Source organism: Gastrolobium bilobum, unplaced genomic scaffold (genome assembly GCF_033153095.1).
Source record: "Gastrolobium bilobum isolate Gb01-03AN ecotype WA unplaced genomic scaffold, APGP_CSIRO_Gbil_v1 utg11542, whole genome shotgun sequence".
Lineage (NCBI taxonomy): Eukaryota > Viridiplantae > Streptophyta > Magnoliopsida > Fabales > Fabaceae > Gastrolobium > Gastrolobium bilobum.
Window position 1 is genome coordinate 177,483 of NW_026898298.1, and position 20,939 is coordinate 198,421.

General features: G+C 36.7%; 4 protein-coding genes and 1 non-coding gene across 8 annotated transcripts; 1 reads left to right on the forward strand and 4 right to left on the reverse strand.

Annotated features, from left to right (window-relative positions):
* Positions 1-1,857: 1,857 nt before the first annotated feature.
* LOC133314642 (uncharacterized) lies at positions 1,858-4,728 on the reverse strand. Its single transcript, XM_061516147.1, has 9 exons — positions 4,593-4,728; positions 4,319-4,519; positions 4,095-4,224; positions 3,711-3,781; positions 3,358-3,385; positions 3,176-3,255; positions 2,959-3,071; positions 2,214-2,313; positions 1,858-1,952 (listed from the first exon to the last, which is right to left on the reverse strand). Exons 1-9 carry the CDS (start codon positions 4,705-4,707, stop codon positions 1,858-1,860), a joined length of 933 nt encoding a protein of 310 aa, XP_061372131.1. The 5' UTR covers positions 4,708-4,728.
* Positions 4,729-5,013: 285 nt separating this feature from the next.
* On the forward strand, positions 5,014-5,086 carry TRNAR-CCU (transfer RNA arginine (anticodon CCU)). Its single transcript has one exon. It is a non-coding gene; the product is annotated as a tRNA-Arg (tRNA).
* A 168-nt stretch (positions 5,087-5,254) lies between these two features.
* On the reverse strand, positions 5,255-10,658 carry LOC133314629 (probable glutamate carboxypeptidase AMP1). Its single transcript, XM_061516135.1, has 10 exons — positions 9,603-10,658; positions 9,195-9,437; positions 8,489-8,641; positions 8,289-8,357; positions 7,652-7,739; positions 6,930-7,013; positions 6,728-6,816; positions 6,147-6,260; positions 5,892-6,026; positions 5,255-5,595 (listed from the first exon to the last, which is right to left on the reverse strand). The coding sequence occupies exons 1-10, from the start codon at positions 10,530-10,532 to the stop codon at positions 5,416-5,418; spliced, it is 2,085 nt and encodes a 694-aa protein (XP_061372119.1). The 5' UTR covers positions 10,533-10,658; the 3' UTR covers positions 5,255-5,415.
* A 1,843-nt stretch (positions 10,659-12,501) lies between these two features.
* On the reverse strand, positions 12,502-15,653 carry LOC133314650 (amino acid transporter ANT1). Of its 2 annotated transcripts, XM_061516153.1 has the most exons (4): positions 15,515-15,653; positions 15,082-15,383; positions 13,820-14,467; positions 12,502-12,901 (listed from the first exon to the last, which is right to left on the reverse strand). In XM_061516153.1, the coding sequence occupies exons 2-4, from the start codon at positions 15,295-15,297 to the stop codon at positions 12,518-12,520; spliced, it is 1,248 nt and encodes a 415-aa protein (XP_061372137.1). In that variant the 5' UTR covers positions 15,298-15,383; positions 15,515-15,653; the 3' UTR covers positions 12,502-12,517. The 2 variants fall into 2 exon arrangements, with proteins under 2 accessions (XP_061372137.1, XP_061372138.1); XM_061516154.1 differs by having other exon boundaries at positions 15,082-15,653.
* A 911-nt stretch (positions 15,654-16,564) lies between these two features.
* LOC133314658 (uncharacterized) lies at positions 16,565-19,549 on the reverse strand. 3 transcript variants are annotated; one of them, XM_061516168.1, is made up of 2 exons: positions 19,402-19,549; positions 16,565-17,634 (listed from the first exon to the last, which is right to left on the reverse strand). In XM_061516168.1, exon 2 carries the CDS (start codon positions 17,619-17,621, stop codon positions 16,839-16,841), a length of 783 nt encoding a protein of 260 aa, XP_061372152.1. In that variant the 5' UTR covers positions 17,622-17,634; positions 19,402-19,549; the 3' UTR covers positions 16,565-16,838. The 3 variants fall into 3 exon arrangements, with proteins under 3 accessions (XP_061372152.1, XP_061372151.1, XP_061372153.1); XM_061516167.1 differs by having other exon boundaries at positions 16,565-18,568; XM_061516169.1 differs by having other exon boundaries at positions 17,927-19,549.
* Positions 19,550-20,939: the final 1,390 nt, after the last annotated feature.

The following is a 20,939-nucleotide window of genomic DNA, read 5'->3' on the forward strand; positions in this document are numbered from 1 at the left end:
CTAACTTGGGTGAGGTCTTTACTTTTCTTATCCCTTACTTTTGCAAGTTTATATATACCTTTTTCACCATCCTTGCTCCCAAGATTTTTATACAAATCAACAAAAACCTTGCCTCTAGCTTCTCGCACTGCTTTCTTTGCATTTTTTCTCCCCAATCTAAACTTTTGCAAGTTCTCTTCACTGGGACTTTTATGCAAAGATCTAAAGCACTCCTCCTTATGTTTAATTGCCTCTTGCACCTCTTCATTCCACCACCATGTTTTCTTTGTATGAAATCCATTTCATTTGCTTTCTCCCAACACCCTCATTCCCATATTTTGAATACACTTAGTCATCTCATTCCATATTGCATTTGCTCCTCCATCAAACTCCCAAGGTCCTTCGTGCAACATTCTTTCATTGCACTCTCTCTCTTTTCCCTCCTTAAGCTTCCACCACCTTATCCTTGGGTTCTGAGCCCTCTTCCTCATTGTAAGTACTTTGTTGAATCGAACCTACAGGACTATCAGCTTATGTTGCGTAGCGACACACTCCCAGGGTAGACCTTACAGTCGACACAAGAAGTTCTATCTTCTCTTCTAGCTAGAAAGAAATCAATCTGACTACGATTTTGGCCACTATGATATGTGATTAGATGTGACTCCTTTTTTAAAAAAAAGGTGTTCGCTAGCATCAAATCGTAGGCTAGTGCAACATTCAAGATATCTTCTCCAGTCTCGTTTCTCGTCCCATAGCCAAAACCTCCATGAATTCTATCAAAACCTCCATTGCTTTTACCAACATGACCATTTAGATCTCCTCCTAAGAAAATCTTCTCCTCTCGAGGTATTCCCCTCAAAACCTCCTCCAAGTCTTCCCAAAATTGGTTGCAATCCAACTTGGGGCGCATACACACTGAGGATATTCAGGATTAAATCACCTACTACAAGCTTAACCAGGATAATCCTGTCGCCTTTCCTTTTGACGTCCACAACTTTATCTCTAAAACTTTTATCGATCATAATTCCAACACCATTTCGACTCTTGTTAATACATGTGTACCATAACTTGAAACCAGTTCCATCCACTTCCTTGGCCTTTTCTCCAGCCCACTTAGTTTCTTGCAAACAAACAATATTCACTTTCCTTCTAGCAAAAACATCTGCTAACTCCCTCAATTTACTCGTTAAGGTTCCTATGTTCCAGCTTCCCAATCACATCCTTAACCCCTGGGCTGTGCTTCCCCGCCACGCTCGCCCATCCGCGTGTTGAGACCCTGACATACTTTTCACCAAATCCGGGTGAAGACCTGGCGCCTTGCCTTGGGACAAGGACACTAGCACATTTTTCACTGCACCCTGGGCCCAATGCAGCGCCTTGCCTTGTGGCAAGGACCCTAGCCCATTTTTCGCTACACCCGGGACCCGATGCAACGCGTCGTTATTAAGGGTATGCCCCAGCAAAAAATCATAAGGGTTCATCACATAAAAATATAGCTGTTTTTTATGGCCGGTTCGCTACACTTGACGCCAACCCTCCTCCTTTGTCCTGGCTTGGGACAAACTATGCATGCAAGCACACATGGGCGGAGTTTAATGAGAAATAAACAAATTATCTAAGTTAATCCAAACTAATTTAATTTATCTGATTTTAATTATCATGTCGCCGGATTATCCTACCTCACCAAGACCCTGACTCAAGGAAATATACCATATAAGAGAAATTTAGAAATCCAAGATATTAGAACACTTCAAATTATAAGACTAAATTTTGTCACGTGCTGCGTTCAGGTCCCGTGTCGGTGCTTATAATAATACAAATGACAACAAAAAGGTAAATCAGGGGATGTAAAACTAAGTTCTCCGTTGAATATCATGTCTACAGTACTCTGTACGAGAGTAAACCATCAATCGTCTCAACAACCAACCGGTTCATCCGCACTAAAAGCAGCAAATATGATTTTGCTTTAGGACCTGGAAAAACAGACAGCAGCATCAGGAATAAAATGATTGGTAGTACGAAGGATTGTTGGTCTGGTGCTAGAATACAAAGTGTTCTCATAAACTATTATAAAATATTGACCTTCCTGGAGAGGCTAATGTATATTGGGGGTAAGTTGCTTGAACCCAAAACAACTCCCAGTTTCAGGTATGGGTGATTAAATCACAAGCAGCAATTTTGCATTGGTCGAATCAGGAAAAAAGAAAAGAGCAAAGATGGTAAAGCATGACTACCTAATTCGAATGAAGGAATTTCATCTTGACGGAAGAAGTTGCATCCATTGGTCTTCTTGCTTAGGGTTGAATTAATCTTATCAACAGCTATAAGTAGATCCTAGGAGGTCGAGTTGCACAAAGAACCCAAAAAAAATGTCAAACAGGCTAACAAATTTCTCTCGCACACGTAATTGTCAAGTCATATTATCCTGGAGTCTGCATTTTTAAGCTAGAGAAATATCCGTTTACAAATTTTTTTTACAAATTATACTAAGTATGATCGGTCATATATCTTTAATTAAAGTATACTGGTCAAACATAACGTAGTTTGTAAAAATTTGGATATAAAAAATTTGTAAATATAACCTTCCCGATAAATAATACCATACCATGGCACCTTGTCACAATATCTAGAATCTGAAAGGAAATGCTCGAAAAATGAATACTACATAATACACTAAAATAATTAAACGAGTACGCAACTACGCAAGTCCATGCACAAAAAAGCATCTTGTTGTTCTCAGAAAAGCACCAACAAATATGCCTATGGTATATGATACAGATGTCCTCGAACTTGAACTGTTGAACATGACTAGGGTTAAACTGTTGAGGTCAGTCTATTTACATATAATTAACATTTATTGATATTAGAGATATTAGCTTGGCAAAAACCTGTCAGCTACCCTTCATTAATGTAGTTTTGAAGAACTGCAATCCCTTGTATATAAACGTGTATAATATTGAAAGGCATGAATAACCTCACCTCCCACGATGCTAGACCCTTCATGTAGGCAGGAAGACATTCAAATTCACCCTCCAATATCTTTAAAATGGAGCTAGGAGCTTCTGCTGACTTTAAATTTTCCTTGTCTGCCTCTATATTTTATTTTAGAAAAAAAATAAAAAATAAAAAATAAAAAATAAAAACAACGTATGCTAAAGGTAAACTCTTGAAACTGGAGAAAAAAAAATTCAATTACCATAAGATAAGAATTTCCTTCCTTCAGAAGACACCATTTTGTCTGGAACAGGTTGATGTTGCCGCTTAAACTCATGTACTCTGTTCATCCAGGGCTTGAAGAATGAGAATTATGCAGGAATTATCAATAGAAATGCAGAAAGTCCCACAACAGGCAAATGATATCCGCAACTTTTAACTTACTTATCAGGTTCTTGCGAAGATAAATCACCTGCATGCACAGATGAAAAAGATAGTGGCAAAAATGGAATTAGCAACATACAATTATTTTGAAAAGCTGAGTTTACTTTTCATGCAATCGTCAATATGGCCAGCGGCCACAAGACCAGATCGTAGGAGCTCCCTTGCAACCAAAAAACAATATAGACACATGCCACACAACATAACATATAGCCTAGCCTAAAAAATCCAATATCACAGGGAAAAAAGGAACAATGCTAACTAGAAAAGAAGAATCTTGTAACTAAACATAAGCATGGAAATGGATTCCTCGCAATTAACAAGCATGCCTATGAAGGCAATTGTTATTCACTAACCTTCAGATGCCAACGTGGCTAGACATGCATCCGACAGCCCAAGCTTTTTTAAACTCAAAGATTCATCAAGTCTGAAGAAAATTAAGGGGCATATAAAGTTTTCTATTATAATACACCTATAAAACTGGTCAATGACCCAACGACTGTCATATGTAAGAGTTAATCTTATCAGAGCTTTAACACAATTTCTGCAACAACAAAAAAAGTACCAAAATTGAAAAGGCAATCATATGTAAAATCAATTTAATTTATTTCTTTTGTTTTTTCGACACCATATGAAATTTGTTCAGAAGCTGAAAATCGTATTAGTTCACTACCTGCATTCATAACCTACATGGAACCTGAATTGTGGAAGAAAGAAAATGAGGAATAAGATAAGGATACAAATCATCTTCTTCGAAATTCTTGAGGCTAGAATCGGCCACTGAACCATAGAAAGAAGGACTATCCAATTTGCCTTCCGAGATTTGATGTTGTATGTTCTGAATTTCATCTTCCTCCTCAACATCTGGAACTAGATCCAGAGAGTGAAAAGAAAATTCAATTTAACGAGGACAGACAATCACGAAGCAGAAAATCGTAATAGGATTTTTTTTATATATAAGTACCGGGAACGTAGCCGTAGCTCTTTAGACGATCTTCGAGTTCAACCAGATCGGTCTGGTTCTTCTTGTACAATTCGTTGCAGTGACCTAGGAGTTCTTCGAAAGATACGGTGCCGAACGACATGGAATCGAGCAGGTCGAGGTCAGTGCTTGCGCTCGATACGCGGCGATTAAGGCATTGCACGAAGGTAGACGACGCAGAATCTGTTACAAGAATGGAAGACTTGGAATTTTCACAGCAACGAAACAGAACAGTTAGAGAGAGAGAGAACCATACCGAGAGGAATAGGTCGACGCTCGATGGATTTAGTGAGGGCATCGGAAGTGGATTGGAGGTGGTTGCAGAACGATGCCAATGCGTCGCAGAAGCTGAAGATTGGATCCTCCGACATCGTCTTCTTCCTCTTTCTCTTTCTCTGCGAATTGCATTCGCACTTTGCAGCTCATTTCGAATTTTTCATATAGGGAAGGGTTAGGCGGGAACTTTAATTATAAAATTATATATTTTACTTTTGGTCCCGTCACCAAAATGTGTCTGTAGCTTATTGGATAGAGTGTCCGCTTCCTAAGCAGAAAGTCGTAGGATCGACTCCTACCTGTCGCTGCTTTAAATACATACTTTCTCTTTTTGTTTTGCTAGTGAATATACTAAATTACGCTTAAGATTTATAAAACATTATTGGTCACGATTCCAACTAGCGCCTGTAGCTCAGTGGATAGAGCGTCTGTTTCCTAAGCAGAAAGTCGTAGGTTCGACCCCTACCTGGCGCGATTGTTTTTTTGTTTTTGTTTTATCTCTTCTGTTTTTTTTTTTTTTTTTTTTTTTATATGGCCAAACTGCATGGTTAGATTGTGAACAGATAAGTATAGAAAAAAATTTACATATCATTATAAGCAGATTGTAATTACACAATCCGCTATTCAGCTATGAACAACTCTCCAAACATGACAAAAACTGGTGACATATCCATTTCCCTATTAAGAACTTAATGTACAGATAAACACGTCAAATGCAGCTAAATACTGGTATGGAAAAAAAAAAAGAACTAATATTTACAGCCAACTAGAACATAGATTTTGTTTTTTTTTTTCCTGAGTTTTTAGGTTAATTCTCCTCTCAGTGCAGAAGCAGCTCTTTGAATGGCTCTGGCAACCCTCCAGATCTCATGTTGAACTGCTGTGAGCCTTTCTCTTTCAATTATACCTGTTGACCGAGTGATAGAATCAGTAATCCCTGGGAAGAAATCCAACCTTTCATGGTCGTTGGAAGGCCCAAACACCTATACAGGAGAACAGAAACTGTCAGGTTTACCTGTAAGAAGCATAGTGGATCAGTAACTAACATTCAATGACGACAAAATACATTACTTGTTACTTGAAACAGTTAGTTGTTAAAATCTCGATTTATTACTACAATTTTACGTTTTTATATTTTTTTTTCATCAAAATAATTTTACCAATATTCCAAACGCTTTTACGTTTTTATTATTTTTTTACATTACGATTTTACGTTTTATGATTTTTTGGTCCCTTTCCTGATTTTAACAACATTTCAGGACTTCCAAGACACACTCACAAGATGCTTGAACCACTTCCTTCCTTTAAGTCCATCTGCATCAAGGAAGCCTTTTTCAGCAAGCATTAGTCTATCATTAAATGCTCGCTTTTTCATATCAACAAAACAACCTGCAGTTTCTTGCAATCTCAGTTTCTGCAGGTCAAAACAAAGACAGGTATAAATATATGGAGATAAGGAATGACAAGTAGGAGTTATTGTGCATTAGAGGATATATCAATACATTAAGATCCATTGCAGTTATGTTTATTTTACCTTTGATTCATTATTAGCTTCTTTGGCAGCAGAAGCAAATTCTTGAATTGACATAGTTAACGGATGCAGAGAAATTTGCTGGTCTAACAAGTTGCTCAATATGTTCTTGTACAGCTGCCAATAACAAGGGAAGATTATATAGTCAATATATGAATGCTGCAATTGATGGTAGCAATTGCACGCGTAACACCAATATTGCAAAATCTTTCTTCAATTCACTTCTAACTCTTTGCCTCAGGCCTTATATTAGTCTTCTATTCTTCCTTCTCAATATCATTGATTTAATGGAATTATTGTAAATTCAATTTTAAACAATTTTTAGGTTTAATAACCAAAAAAAAAAAGATTTAGTTTTCAATTCCAACAATTCAATGCAGAAATGCTCATTACCCATCCACTATTCAGGCAACTTCCAACCATTATAAATCATACATGTTACCAATTTGCAGCAATCAATTTAAATTTGTAATTAAATTTCAAATAAGATTCCTTAATTTGTTTTACTGCACAACCCTCCTCATATCAAAAGACAGTAGCTAGCAAGATGTTAATTAAAATAAAAGATTAATATAAATACACACCTGCAACTCATTTGCATAAGAAACGTAATCGAAAGGAAGAATGGAATCATCAGCCAGGTGAAGAGCAAGAAGCCCCCAAACTCCAGTAACTAATACAACAAAGAACAGAAAAGATACATCTTATGACTGCCACATGGATTAACAGTTTACTGAAAGAAAACCATTTTAAAAGCACACTAAGTGAGTAAACCAGAAATCTAACCAGCAACATGCCGCAGGAAGAATGGATCTCCATACTCTGTCATCCAGTTATAGGAGTCAAAAGCTGTGTGATAGACAGGAAAATCTGGAAAGTTGAAAGAGATTATTCATCACAAATTATTTAATATCCAAGCCTATGGATGTATAATAGATTATAGACAGGACATATGAAAAGCATATTGTGCTAGAAACATTTAATTTCACATCACTAAACAATATATACCAAGAACCTAAGGACTGGCTAGTGATCATTATATTTATCGCCCCTAGATGACTTAACAACAACAAAAATCACCTTTATCCCAAACTAGTTAGGTCGGCTCCTAGATGACTTAAATTAGAATTTAATTGTTAATTCTAAAATAGGGCCAATTGATAATCGAAAAGGTGAAAACTTATGGACCACTGAAGTACCAAGCCATACTTTAAATGAAAAACATTGACGCTTTAGAATCCCATGACCTTAGAATTCAATGAACCATTCCAATTTAACGAAATAAATTGAACCTCTATCAACGTCACCATAAACTAGAATTTCCTTTTAAGTCATCGACTAGCCCCTTATATGCCCAAAAAGATACATCAATAGATAGTATGACCACAGTAAATGCCTCCATATGTGATGGAACCAACAGACTTGGTTTTTCCAATCATTCAACTTGCATCTTTGGCATGACTTTCCACAAATCATATAGAATTTTGTAGGTCATATGGATGATGTACCTCTTCCATAATACATATCAATAGATGGAACCCCTGCATGTTGCACAAACGGAGCATAATCAGAATCAACTCCACTGAGCCTCTGAATCTGCAACCCAACAACAACAACAACAATAAAAAAAGGCGCTAAGAAATGAGGATATTAGACTCATATTAGCATAGTACAGCTATAAAATTCAACTGTCTTCGTCATATATATGTCAGATATCATATCGTATAAAAAAACCACTCTCCATTAAAAAAGATATTTCAATAGATAGTAACCACAGTAAACGGGGGTAAGGGTGAGGGCAATCCTTGTATGAAGTTTTACCCTTGCATATTGTATCCAATAAAAAATAAAAAAATGTGTCATCTAGAGAAACAAAAGAATGCTAGTCTCCTATAAATCCAGTTTCAGTATTACAAACTAGGGCTGCCAAGACAAGCAACTTGTGAAACCCAATGACACGCTGGTCATCATTAAAATATTTTGAGCTATATATCAGTTCAAAACCTAACAAAATAACGAAGTTAATCAAGGGAACAAAGTTCTCTGGAACATCCCAGCAACTTTAAGAAACAAAACACGTGGGGGAAAAGCAAGTGAGTCAGCAAATGCAAACAAATACTCGGCCAATAGTAACGAAAGCTCTACATTATTGTCACCACCAGCTGCAGCCCAATTCTCATACACCGATACACCCTCAGAGTCAGGATCCTTGACCTGAAATTAATGTAAATGCTCATTATTTCAGAATTACTGAATTACCAGGACAAAGCATATTATATATATGTAAAGAATTATCCATATGTACATTTGCACATGCAATTATAAATGATAATTACTTCAAATACCTTTTTTGTGACCTCAAGAATAAGACTGTCGAGCTGAGGAGTAGAGCGAACAAAGAAACCAGGGCCTTGAACAGCGCAGTCCACATTAAGGTATGCTACAGCTTTGGAACCCAGATTGATGAGGTTTTGTTCAACCCACTCAGTGGATCCTATCTACACAAACAGATAAACTTGATTTATAGAGAATATTACAGGAAATGACACCATAATTGAAATGAAGCAAACTCATTTAATTTGATAATAAGTATATCTAGCTATTGAAGAAGGCAACTGACAATCCACTGAAGAAAACTGATGATTTATAAGCATAAAGCTGGTAAAAAAAAAAAAAAAACCAATCTGTATCAAAAAGACTTCATACAATGACAAATAATTTAGGCAAAGAAGACAAATGATGGTACAAGTCCACCCCAAATGTCCAAAATTATTTGTAACTAGCTGTTAAGAGACAATAGTCAGTTTTAAGTTATTGATTTGGAAGTATATGAGCTTGGCTCAGTTGTACTTTGTCTTGTGTAGTACTAAACTCTTAACCTAGTAGTATATATACATAAGGAGACTGTGCTATACAGTTTATCCCATTGCGGCATAATTCTCTCATACTCTCTTTACTCTCTCTACACTTACCAACCACCAGTAACGCCACATCATAAAGATTCCAAGAACCATAATGCATATGAGTTGTTAAAAAGGAATTACTACCTACCATTCCAAATTCCTCTGCATCCCAACTGCAGAGAATAATTGTCCTCTTAGGCTCCCAACCCGAACTCGAAAGAATTGAAAACCGACGAGCAATGTCAAGTAGGGAAGCTGTCCCGCTGCTGGGATCAACAGCACCATATGTCCATGCATCTCTATGGTTCCCAAGCAGAACATACCGATCAGGTTCTTCCGATCCCTTTATCACAGCAAAAACATTCTGAATGGTGGCCATCTTCTTTTCACCCTGAAAAAAACAGAAAACAGATTCAAAACAAACACTACCATAACCTTTAACATAACTGTTCCTGTTCCTCTTTTTCAACTTTACAGCTTTTTTTCCATTTCTATCAACTCAGATGATGTCACACTCAGGTGGAAACCACAAAAGTTTTGACTTCAAAGTATAAACCTGGTAAGTGAAATTGAGTATTGTGGGGCCAGGACCAACATGCATGACCTTAGACCGCAGGGTGCCCCTCCATTCTAGGGGCACCGGAGCACCTCCAAGTGAATACAAAATGGAGTTAGCAATCTCAGAGGAAAGGGGCATAGATGGAATTTTGGGGAACCTTTTCAAAACCTCACTATCTTCTAAACCCAAGCTCTCGCCACCATCAACCCCAGCCCAACCAGGGCTAAGTGGGTCCCCTATCCCCCTCATCACGTGACCTCTCTCAAACCCTTTACTCCACGTGTCACCGTCGCCGTAAACAAGCACCGCCACCGCCCCATTCGCCTCCGCCATCTCAACCACCGCGCTCCTCCCCAAGCCCCCGCCTCTCCTAGCTAACACTATGCACCCGCTAACGTTCACTCCCAACAACCCCAGCGCATGATAGTCCTTCTCCCCGCCGTAGTTCACGAACACCACCCTCGCGAACGCCGAACCGGAAGGCGAGTACGCGTGGTAGGCCGGCACCACACCCGGACCGGCCGGTTCTGTGAGGGGAAGGTCCACGTAGGAGCCGTTGCTAAAATGCGCGGTGATGGAGGAGCGCAGAGGGTAGGAGAGAAGAGTTTTGTAGGTTGCAGTGTGAGCGTGGAGGCCCAGGGAAGTGAAGTGGTTGAGGACGTAGCGGGTGGTGTCGGAAGCGGGTTTTGTTCCGGCGAGGTGAGGGTGCAGGGTGAGGGCGCGGAGGTAGGAGGAGATTGTGGAGTTTGAGGAAGTGGAAAGGAAGAGATTTTGAAAGTGTGAAGCGTTTTGGGAAGTTGATGAAGGTGCAGAAGAGTGAGGGTGATGAAGGACGTAAAAACCCAGAATGCAGAGGATCAGTATCACCACGAACAAGCTTAAAGGTGAGGGCTTTGTAGCGAAAACGGTGGTGGGTTTTGCCATCATTTTCTTATTAGAAGAAAGAGAAGAAGAAACAGAGCAAGCTGTGTTTGATGGAGAAAGAAAGATTGAGTTTTTTTAACTACTTATTACTTGCTTCGAGTGTAACGCTTGTGCGTTTTGCTTTTTTGATAGGGGATATGATTTTAATCTTTTTGAGTAAGAAAAGGTGATGCGTTTCATTATTATTATTATTATTACATATGGGATATTGGGATGGGAAGAGGTGGAGGTTTGAGTCACATTGTGAATCTGTCGCCAGAATAATCCATCTATGTTAGCTATCATTGTCGCAACTCACATGAAAATCTTGGTTTTTTAGGGAGATATCTTTTACGGATACTTAGAATAACCTAAATTTGTGGACATAAATCAACAAAAAAGATATCCCTTGTGACCTTGCTGTAGAAGCAGACGTGAAAACTTTTGCGTTTTTGTTTTTCCTCTTGATTTTTTTATTTATTTATCTGTGTCTGGTATGAAAAAGAATGAGAATCAATGTCGCCTTTCACTTTCATTGCATGATCCATGCCAAAAGTAGAGTGGATGTCCACGCCTTTGTGAGTGGGGAGAGCATTACCTCTTGAGCATCCATTATGTCTCGCCAAGGAAAAAGATATTAAAACATGCAATCATTATAATATGCTTTTCATTGAGCAGAGGAACTTAGGGGGATACACAAGGGCCAAGGTGTTCCCCAAGATTCTCCGCGTCCAAACACAATTCTCCACGTGGGTATTTTAGACTTGCTACGTGCCATATTATTGGTATTATCTTATCCATGTAATGGAATGGGTGATAGAGTAGAGTGGCTTGCAGAATCATAGTATTTTGGTGCCATCTGTTATACCTTCCCCAAAGTCCATGCAATGATGAATATGTACGGTAATGAAACAGTTAAAGAAAAGGACTCACTGGCTTTATACGAGGCCAACCTAAGTAGATAAGATTCAGTTAGGATTATTGAAGTGACACGCTTATCATTATGTCCCAGCAGATGAAATTTCTTCGGTATTGAGTATCGAATTGAGTATTTCCTTTTACTAAAAAAAGGGAAAAAATACATTTTTAACCTATATATTTTTGTATAATTTCTTTTAAGTTCCAAAAACTTTTCCCTTTTAACATAAATATACTTGCACCAAAAATTTTCTGCAGAAGAGTGGCTGAGTGGTTCATCTCTTACCTTCACAGGCAAGCACACAAGACAAGAACGAGGTTGCGGCTGAAAACGGGAAGCAATTTATTGTTGCTGTTCACTGTGTCAGGTCAAGTATTCTTGGTTGTGATATTCTGCGTCAGCTTAAAGTAAGTTTCTTAGCTGATTATGTTAGTCCACTCAAGTCCGTCAAATTTCACACTTCAATTCTCAAGCATATCGTGTCCTTGGACCACAGTCAAGTACTCTTCTGAGAAAAATTGTAACTGATAGGGAATCAAGTTTCACGTACAACTATTTAACTGTTAGACAAGAGCAAACAAACACTGAAGTTTACTCATTGAGGTCCAATCTTACCAAAAAAAGTGCATAACTCCTGTCACAGAGGAACTAACGGATTTAGATCTTGTCTTGTATATAATATTATTCGAGAAAAAAAAAATACACTTTTTAAATTATAACTAATTATAGTATGTCTTAAATGATAAAAATTGTGTTTTTCTCTATCAAACATAATCATATCTTGTAAATCAGGTATAAAAGAGGATCCAAATCCAATACTGTAGTCAGAAGACCTTTGCGGAATCATCACTGAGAAGAAGGCTGATGCTTTTCTTTTCCCCATTTTTTGGATAAAAGAAGCCAATGCATTTAAAATTTTAAGTTAAGGAAGATAGGAGCACTTGCTTAAGCACTCTGAATCATGAAATTAAGCCTGCTTGCATTAACTGTAATGCTGCTTTAAGCTACATAAAAATCACTAATTGAGTTGTATTAAAGCTTCAACTGGGGGGGGGGGGGGGGGGGGGGGGGGAATACAGGTCTAGATACATCAAACTCCAACTATTGTGTTGTAAGTGCCATAAACAGCAAAAAATAATCCACAAAATAATACAATAGAATCTAAGGATTTTTGCCAGATGGGTAGAGAAGAGCCAAATAGTTTTAGGTGAAATGTGGCTGGCAAAACAAATGAGAGCAATGCACATAAGGTACTCCCCACAAATGACGCAAATACACCAAATTCTGGCACGTATGAAGCTAAGACTGCCAGCACAACCACAACAATCGCACGACTGATGTATTTGACAATATTTCCTAGTCCTGTTGAATCATTATTGTTTCTGTGGATGATTTTGAGTTTTCCTTCCACAATCTCATTAATTGGGTGTAACATGATTGGGAATGTGAACACAAGCCCCAGGCACAATCCTACCTGTCATCAAATAAAATGTTAGACGTCAAACTCTCCGGCTGAGATATAAGAAATGCAACAAAAAATTGAAGATAAACAATGAAGTATTACGAACTCTTGGCAAAAGAGATGTAGGTTGACTTTTCATGCACTTTCAGTAATGCTTAAAATTTGAGATGTTAATCTGCAAAGCTGACTATCTTAGACATGTCTAAGGACAAATTACCAATGCACACATGCATATAACATGTGCTACACACAAACACAACAACACATACAAAACTAGATATGCTAGACTGAACAATCACAATTTAAGAACGATGCTCTGATGTAAAACAGGTTACTTGACATGACACCAATTGACATATTCAACACAAAATTAAAAAACCAAGTTTTATAATTACCAAACACCACCAACTTCAAGCGCTACGTGCTTCTAGCCAGTGGTATCCTCAAGTAACACCGATTCAACAAACAGCATGACAAGAGGAATTCAATCAGGTTAGACCAAGCCATGTCAATCCTATGTTTGGCTATTTCAAGGATTTTCGAATGTTGCACTGCCAACAAGACATATTGGAATGGTGGGTGTATGTCATATCCATAGACAAGTCCATGTCACTGATAAGTGCTTTGTATATGAAGAATGATGAGAGTTATAGACCATTTGCTTCCAGACATTTTTTTATTCATCTACTAAATTTGATTAAGTAATCAAAATAATAAGAATAATGTACAGGGATATATTTGGATTATCGGGTATTTTCCATTATAAATCTAAAATCAACTAGTTAAGGAAAAGAAAACACGAGAAAAAAAAAAGCGCATGGTATTGATTAGATAACTGCAAGAAAAACACTACTTAAGAATAACCATGTTAAGCAAAAATAGGAGCAGGACGTAAGAGCTCGAAGAGTAGGCATGTCTTAACTATAATACCTGTACTGCAAGAGATGACCAATTTCTAGGGAGATTGAGGGTCACAATGTCTCTAGTTTCTTCACCAAAAGCCATGTAACCGCATAACCCAAAAAGAATGTACACAAGGGTTATCCCACTAAAAGTCTGAGCCAGCAATATTGGGAATTTAGATCTATCCTGCATAGAATTCTCTAGGGCCAGCGTCATTCCAAACCCCTCAAAACAAAAAACAGCCATGCCTGCTGCAAATGGCAACCCTCCAATATTGGATGTGATTGCTGTCCTTTGTCCAATTGAAAATCCATCCCCTAGGGCCTGTTGTATATCTTCCTTCACAACAATTCCCATAGCTAGGACATTGCACACATCCGCAAAAACGCTAAAAGGTGCTAAAGCTGATAAGCTCCCTATCCATGACAATCCAATTTCAACTGGTACTAAAATAAATATGTAGGAGTTGACTTTGGCTCCATGGCCATCGAATACAGAATCAATGTTTTGTCCAATAAATACCAAATACGCCACAGACCCTGCGCATTGTGCTACCACAATTATAAGTTCTGTCACAAACCGACCTGAGGTTCCAAAGCACCTATAACCCAGGTCTCCATATGTTCTTGCTTCCACTAATGGTTCTTCTGATGCCAACTTATCTCTGCACATAACCTGTATCCATGAAATGAAAATTAAACCTTGTAATGACAAGACGCATCTCCCCATTAAACCTGACTAGCCAGATATTGTTTCCCGAATTCCATAGTTATCAAATGCGGATAGCGGCATGTCGCGGCCAACCCCGAAAAATGCTATAGCGTTATAGCGGAATAGATATATGACAGAAATAATGACAAAAAGAAACATTTTTTAAAGGCAGAGATAGCAAAAGTGACGGAGAGAGACGCGGATAGAATAAAAAACCCTTAAATTTTTTCTGTTACACATTTAAATTTATGACAAAATTGACATTTTGCCTTATGACAGCAATATAGCCGCAAATGCGATCGCAATGGCAGCTATTGCTTTCCGGTGCGGCCCGGCGCGATTTCTTGCGGCGAGGCACTACAACGCCCATACGGCACGGGCTCGCGGCGCAATTAACTAGTATGCCGAATTCGAACTCATAAACTTTAGGAACATAGAATAAAGGCAGGAACCATAAAATAAAATATCTACCAAGTACCATGTAACTTAAATTCAGTTTCTTTTGATTCTATGTAAAATTTATGTGATGATCAATCATGTTCAGAAGAAAAGCAGAGAAAAGAGCGAAGATCACCCACAAGTAGGAGCATGCAATAGTAGGTGGATACGCCAACAACAGCAATCCCAAGTGATCCAGCAACCCAGCCAGCTATCCGAAAAGCAAAGGGCAATCCCAAAATTCCGGTTCCAACAACGGTGACTATGATGTTTCCCAAAGTTTGAAGCTTTGAAGCTCTTTTGGAAGACGGAGATTCCAACAGAGGGGTTGCGATGTTTTTTGTATCATGCTCCATTTTTTTTCTTCTTGATACTTGATCTGCAGTTGGGGTAATCAAATTTCTGGGTTGTTCTGGATTCAAGTAAATTTAGGGTTCACCATCTGTTTCATTTCAGATACACAAGGCATCACATCTCTCAAATCCAGAAACATCTATTTTTGTAGTTGGAAAGTGCCTAAGAAGATTAGATTCGACTAGAATACGCAATCGTTGCAAGGAAAGTGACACTTACCACTATAAGAATCGAAACCGCAGAATTAAGCTGGTGAATGCATCTAGTTCTATTACTTTTTTTTTTTTTTGTAATAATCTAGTTCTATTACTTAGGATCCGCACCAGCGTTTATTTCATGTTACATAGTGCCGACAGCAGGGAAGATAACCCAATTCACGTTTATGGTAGTAAATGACCGATATTTTGAAACATGGAAAACAACTAGAGGTAAAAAAAGACAAAGAACCGCGGGTTTTATTTGACTGTGTTTTGATTTTTTTTATTTTAAAACTGTTTTTTAAATAATTATGGAATATTTTTATGTTTTTTTATTTTAAAAGTTAAAAACTAAAACAGAAAACAAAAACAACTCAGACATGTTCTCTAAATTTGATTCTAAAAACAAAAAAACAGTTACAGTTTTTAAAACTTTTTTAACAAAACAGACCTTATCAAACGAGTTTTTTAATTTTTTTTTGTTCTAAAAACTAAAAAATTGTTTTTGAAAACAGTATTCAAACAGAGCCTAAATATCTATAAACTTAATTTACTAAAAAAAAAAAAATCTATAATTTCAATAGGAAAAAAAAACATAAATACAATGACGAAAATGCTAAGGATATAAAATAAATCCATTTAATATCAATGATAAAAAAAATTGGGAATGAATCTTTCAGTGATTAAATTTTAGATTTGTGCAAATTTTGTATTTATTTCTTTGTAGATATATATATATATAAATGTTGATTTGACCTCATTATTTGATGTTTGTAAAAGGAAATATAAATACAAAATTTACTTATCAAATCATGTAAATTGACACATAAGAATATTTATTCCCTAAAAATTTCACATCACAATCCCATTGAAAATTGTGAAAATCTTAATTTTTTAATTTTAGTAAAAATATCTAAACAAGCATAATAACCTTTTAAAATATTAAGAATTATATCTCAACAAGTGAATATAAAATTTTGATATTTTAATTTTATATGACTTAGCACCCTGATGATAATGACTTAGCTGACAGAACAAGTTGCAACAACATGAGTAGAAATAATAATACGAATAAAACTTGAATATAGAAACAAAATTGGTCTCAATTGTAAAGCTGTCGCTTGAGATGCCAGCCAGTTCACCATCTTACTTATGTCGTTTGTCTACTAAAAGCCTCTTTTGTACAGTGTTTCGTGAATAACTTGCCTATAGTTATATATACATGAGTAGATACTATCTGAGACCGAAGTGCTATGAACAATCACAAGAGCATCCAGAGACCAAGTTTTGCATTTGTACCATGTCTTGGATCGTTTGTGTATATAGTTTCAAAACCTTATAGACTTCTATAACGCCTCGAAGCAATATGGCTGGCAAACACAGTCGATGGCATGGATCAGTTTCCTGCGAGGTCCCACTGCACTAGCGCCCATATCTTTGAGTTTTTTCATGGTTAGATTTACCAGCTGATACTTACTTACACACTTCCCCTGAAAAATTCTCACAAACTGCCCCAGTCCAAGTGATGTTAGCCACTTGCTCAACCCACCAGCTCTTTCAAGCTTTCTCTCAAGATTTGATGCTCTCAGACCTTGACTTAAGGTAGCTAAGTTGGAGAACCTTGGTGCAAGTAATGTTCTGGGCTGCTTTATAGCTTTTGATGTATTAGATACTCCAAGTAAATTATGTGAATTCAAAATACTCACTTGATGTGGATTTTCTGATTCTATTCTTTGATCTACCTGAGGTGGATTGGCTAAAGTTGATTTCGGTGGGGGAGGGGGAGCTCTTCTCGCAGCATGAGCCTCCTTTTGGGCAACCAGTACAATGGTGTTCTCATGTTCATTACCGGAAAGATGTACAGTAGATGTTTCCATGGGAAGTTGCACGTGGTTACTTGCTGTTTCAGGTGGCATACGATGCATGTCACTGGGTCCTTGGTTCACTGTTAAGGGTCTTTCGCTAAGAGGCGCAGCAGGCACCAGAATGGTGACTCTCTGCTTTTTCACTATAATCCAATCACCATCCTGATGCTGATTATCACAGCTTGGAGAATCAATAAGGCAATGTGCAGTACCACTTTTTTTAACAGGAATTTTTCCTGTGCGCCTTTGCTTTGTTTTCACCATTAGCTGAGAGAACCTGCTTGTCATACAGTAGGATATATAGTGTTAAGCCATTAACAACACTCAATATTTCATTCGATCAAAAAGTTACAATAAAAAAATTACTTAAAAGTCATTTGAAGCATATAATACAAAACAGCTCTGTCCCGATGCAAAGTGAACTATAATCCAATTATAGCATTTCATACATGATATATAAGAAACTTGCTTGAGATGAAGGGACCTGGAATTGAGATGAGTGCACATTTTAAGTTGCAAAATTAACTGTGCCCACTCTGGAATTGGAATTAAGATGAAGAGAATAATACCTAGCACATAAGGAGCAGATGCAAATGAAATGCAACAAAATCTTCAGAGATTGACTAGAAAGATTCGTTCTGTATAAAAAAAATTACAAATAAACAAACAAACTGCTTGACATCAAAAAGTTCTTTGATCAACATAGAAACATAAAGTTCCCATAAATTAAGTTTGCAAGCAAAGCACAGAAAATAAAGAAGTAATAAAGTGAGAAACAGACTCATTTCTTGAGTAACAGTAGATACATAGGCAACTATTAAGCAGATGAAAGATTTTGAGGATAAACTTAATAAACAAGTGATGGCAGGAAAATATCTTTATCCTTGACAGCAATTTCTGCAAAATCTAGAGGTGGAATATTACACAACAGGGACTAACTAAAAAAACAAGTGCTAACCCCCAAGGGTAGCTCAGTTGGCAGCTGAGCTCCGAAGGGATTGCTTGGCGCAGGGATCAAACCCTGCCTCAAGCAGTTTCTTGGAAAATCTTTGGGGGCCAGAGGATAAGCCAAAAATCTTTGGTTGGGGGATTAGTCTCGTCCTTTCTCCGGTTGCGAAGCTTAGTGCACCCACTGTTACAATGAGGGGCTAGCCCAAACGGGCCGTACCCCGAGGGCATGGTGCCCGGAGAAGGTTGAATGGGGATACCTCCTGGCAATGTACCAAAAAAAAAAAAAACAAGTGCTGATTTGAGCTATAACTTTTGATACAACGGTCCTTCTAAAAAGTAACATGAATACTAATAGATCAAAAGAAAAAACAGTTATGCATTTTTCAAGACGTCAAACTAGATGCTATGTGCATGTCAAGCTTAGATCTCTATTTTTTGTCCAATTTTCTGGGCATTTTACAATATTCTAGCACTTGGTGTAATAACTAACATAAAAGTGTAAAAAAATTCAAATTTAGAACTCAAATTTTGCATTAATAATAAAAAATCCCATCTAATCTAACTAATAAGTTACCACAGTTTGAGGGAGAAAATAACAAATATCTTCGAAGGGGCAAAAAGACAAGGTTATCCCTGCAATGTACAACACCTCTTCTTCCCGACACAATCAAAACTTCCAAGTTCCAAGTCGTTAAAACCAGGGAATCCTTACTTGCCTAGTTGCCGCTATCAAACACCACAAAAATTCTAACAACAGAATGTACACAAAAGATTTGACTAGGATTGATAACTAATGTTTAAAGAAACGTAAAGAAGGAAGGGAAAAAGTCTAGATCGATTCTTCTCTAATGAATAACAACTGAAAGCAATAACATGGCAGAGAGAGAAACGGAGATGAATACAGACAAGCAAAAGAATTGTATTGAAGTAAAATACAATTGTATCACAGACTAAAAATCCTCTGGCTTTCAAAAGAATCAAAACCATTGCAGTCAAATCCAAATATCCAGATACTTTCAAAATAAAATGAACCCCCCACAAAAAAAATCCGAAAATTGATCAAATTTAGAGAAAGGAGGGTAAAGTAAAAGACCTAGCTCCGGATCGAAAGACAAGTTTTCTCTTTGAATGAAAATTGAGCAAAGATCTCTTCTCTTTTCTTATCAACTTGTAAATTTGCGTGGTGTTCTAATTCCTCGCTTCAAATCTCGGCAAATTAGGTACGGCTCGCACGCGGACAGATGTGCATCTTTGTGGAAGGAAATTAGGGTTTATCTTAGAATGAGAGAAAACAAACCAATTATCATTTTAATTTTTTTTATTAGAAGTTAAATTATTATTATTTTTATTTAAACTTATGACCTGATATAAATTACCAAGTTAAATTATTAAATAATATTTTATTATGCCAAAGAGTTTTCATGTTGTACTTTCGTATATGAAAGGAAGTATGGACCCGGGAATCTCATTGTCCTTTTACATTTCTTGCTTTACAGGAAGGATTCACGAATAATTAGAAAGAAAAAAAATAGAAATACAATCCATCTTTGTCGTATATACGTAGAAAAATAAATTATTTCATGTTAAACGAGATAAATATAATCTTATACTTATTCTTCAAATTCTTTTGTTTTGACCTATTTATATAGAGATAAGTATGGTAATATGCCCATTAGGTGCCTTGCCCAACTAAACTGAAAACTCTTGGGCCTCTGTCCTTCTACCTAATCAATCTTATAAACTACCCTGCCACCCAGTAACTACATGATTGACTTCGTGGTTTCCAATGATGGCAATGAATTAATGACAATAGGACATCATTGACGCTATCTGCTAGCCTTTGACTCTTCATAATTTCTACGTGCCGTGTTCGATACTCACTGACATTTTCTGACACTCTAATATTCGTTGTAAAAATTTAAAGATTATATTGTGTTGCATTTTGAGTTTCAACTATTAGATTTGTTGAATCATGATTACTATTTCATTGAGTTTAATATAAACATTTGAAATATTTTATGTTTCTTTGCAAAATTGATGAGTATTATAAGTTTAGCTTTATTTTTTTGTTAAATTATTGAATATTAAATATAATATATACTACATAAATTAAAAATATTATATAATCAAAATTTAACATTTTTTAAAATTAACGTGTCGGAATATCGTGTCTTATCGTATCTCGTGTCAATATAATATACGTGCTAGCTACTCCACAAGGCAACAAACTTGTTACTCTCCAAAATGGACATATCCACAATTTTCAAAACATGACAACCATCGCTCCATATAGTAATTTCTCATGCGACCCAAAAAAAACCCTACCATGTGAAAGCCATTAGATAGAAAGTTTTTTTTTTTTTTTATGTGTTAATCTACGAGAGAGTAATATTTATCATTGATAATAAATTATTGTAAAAGAAAATTTGTGTAGGATGGATGGGACTGAGACTTTCCGAATACTAAACAACATATATTGTTTTAAATATTAAATAAATTTTTGGTACATCAGATATATTTAATTGAGTATAATTTTATTTCATATTTGAAAAAAAATTCATTATTTTTTTAAAAAAAATTTCCCGTCATTCAATTTTGTTCTTAAATATGGGCTTTGTGTTTCTGCTAAGG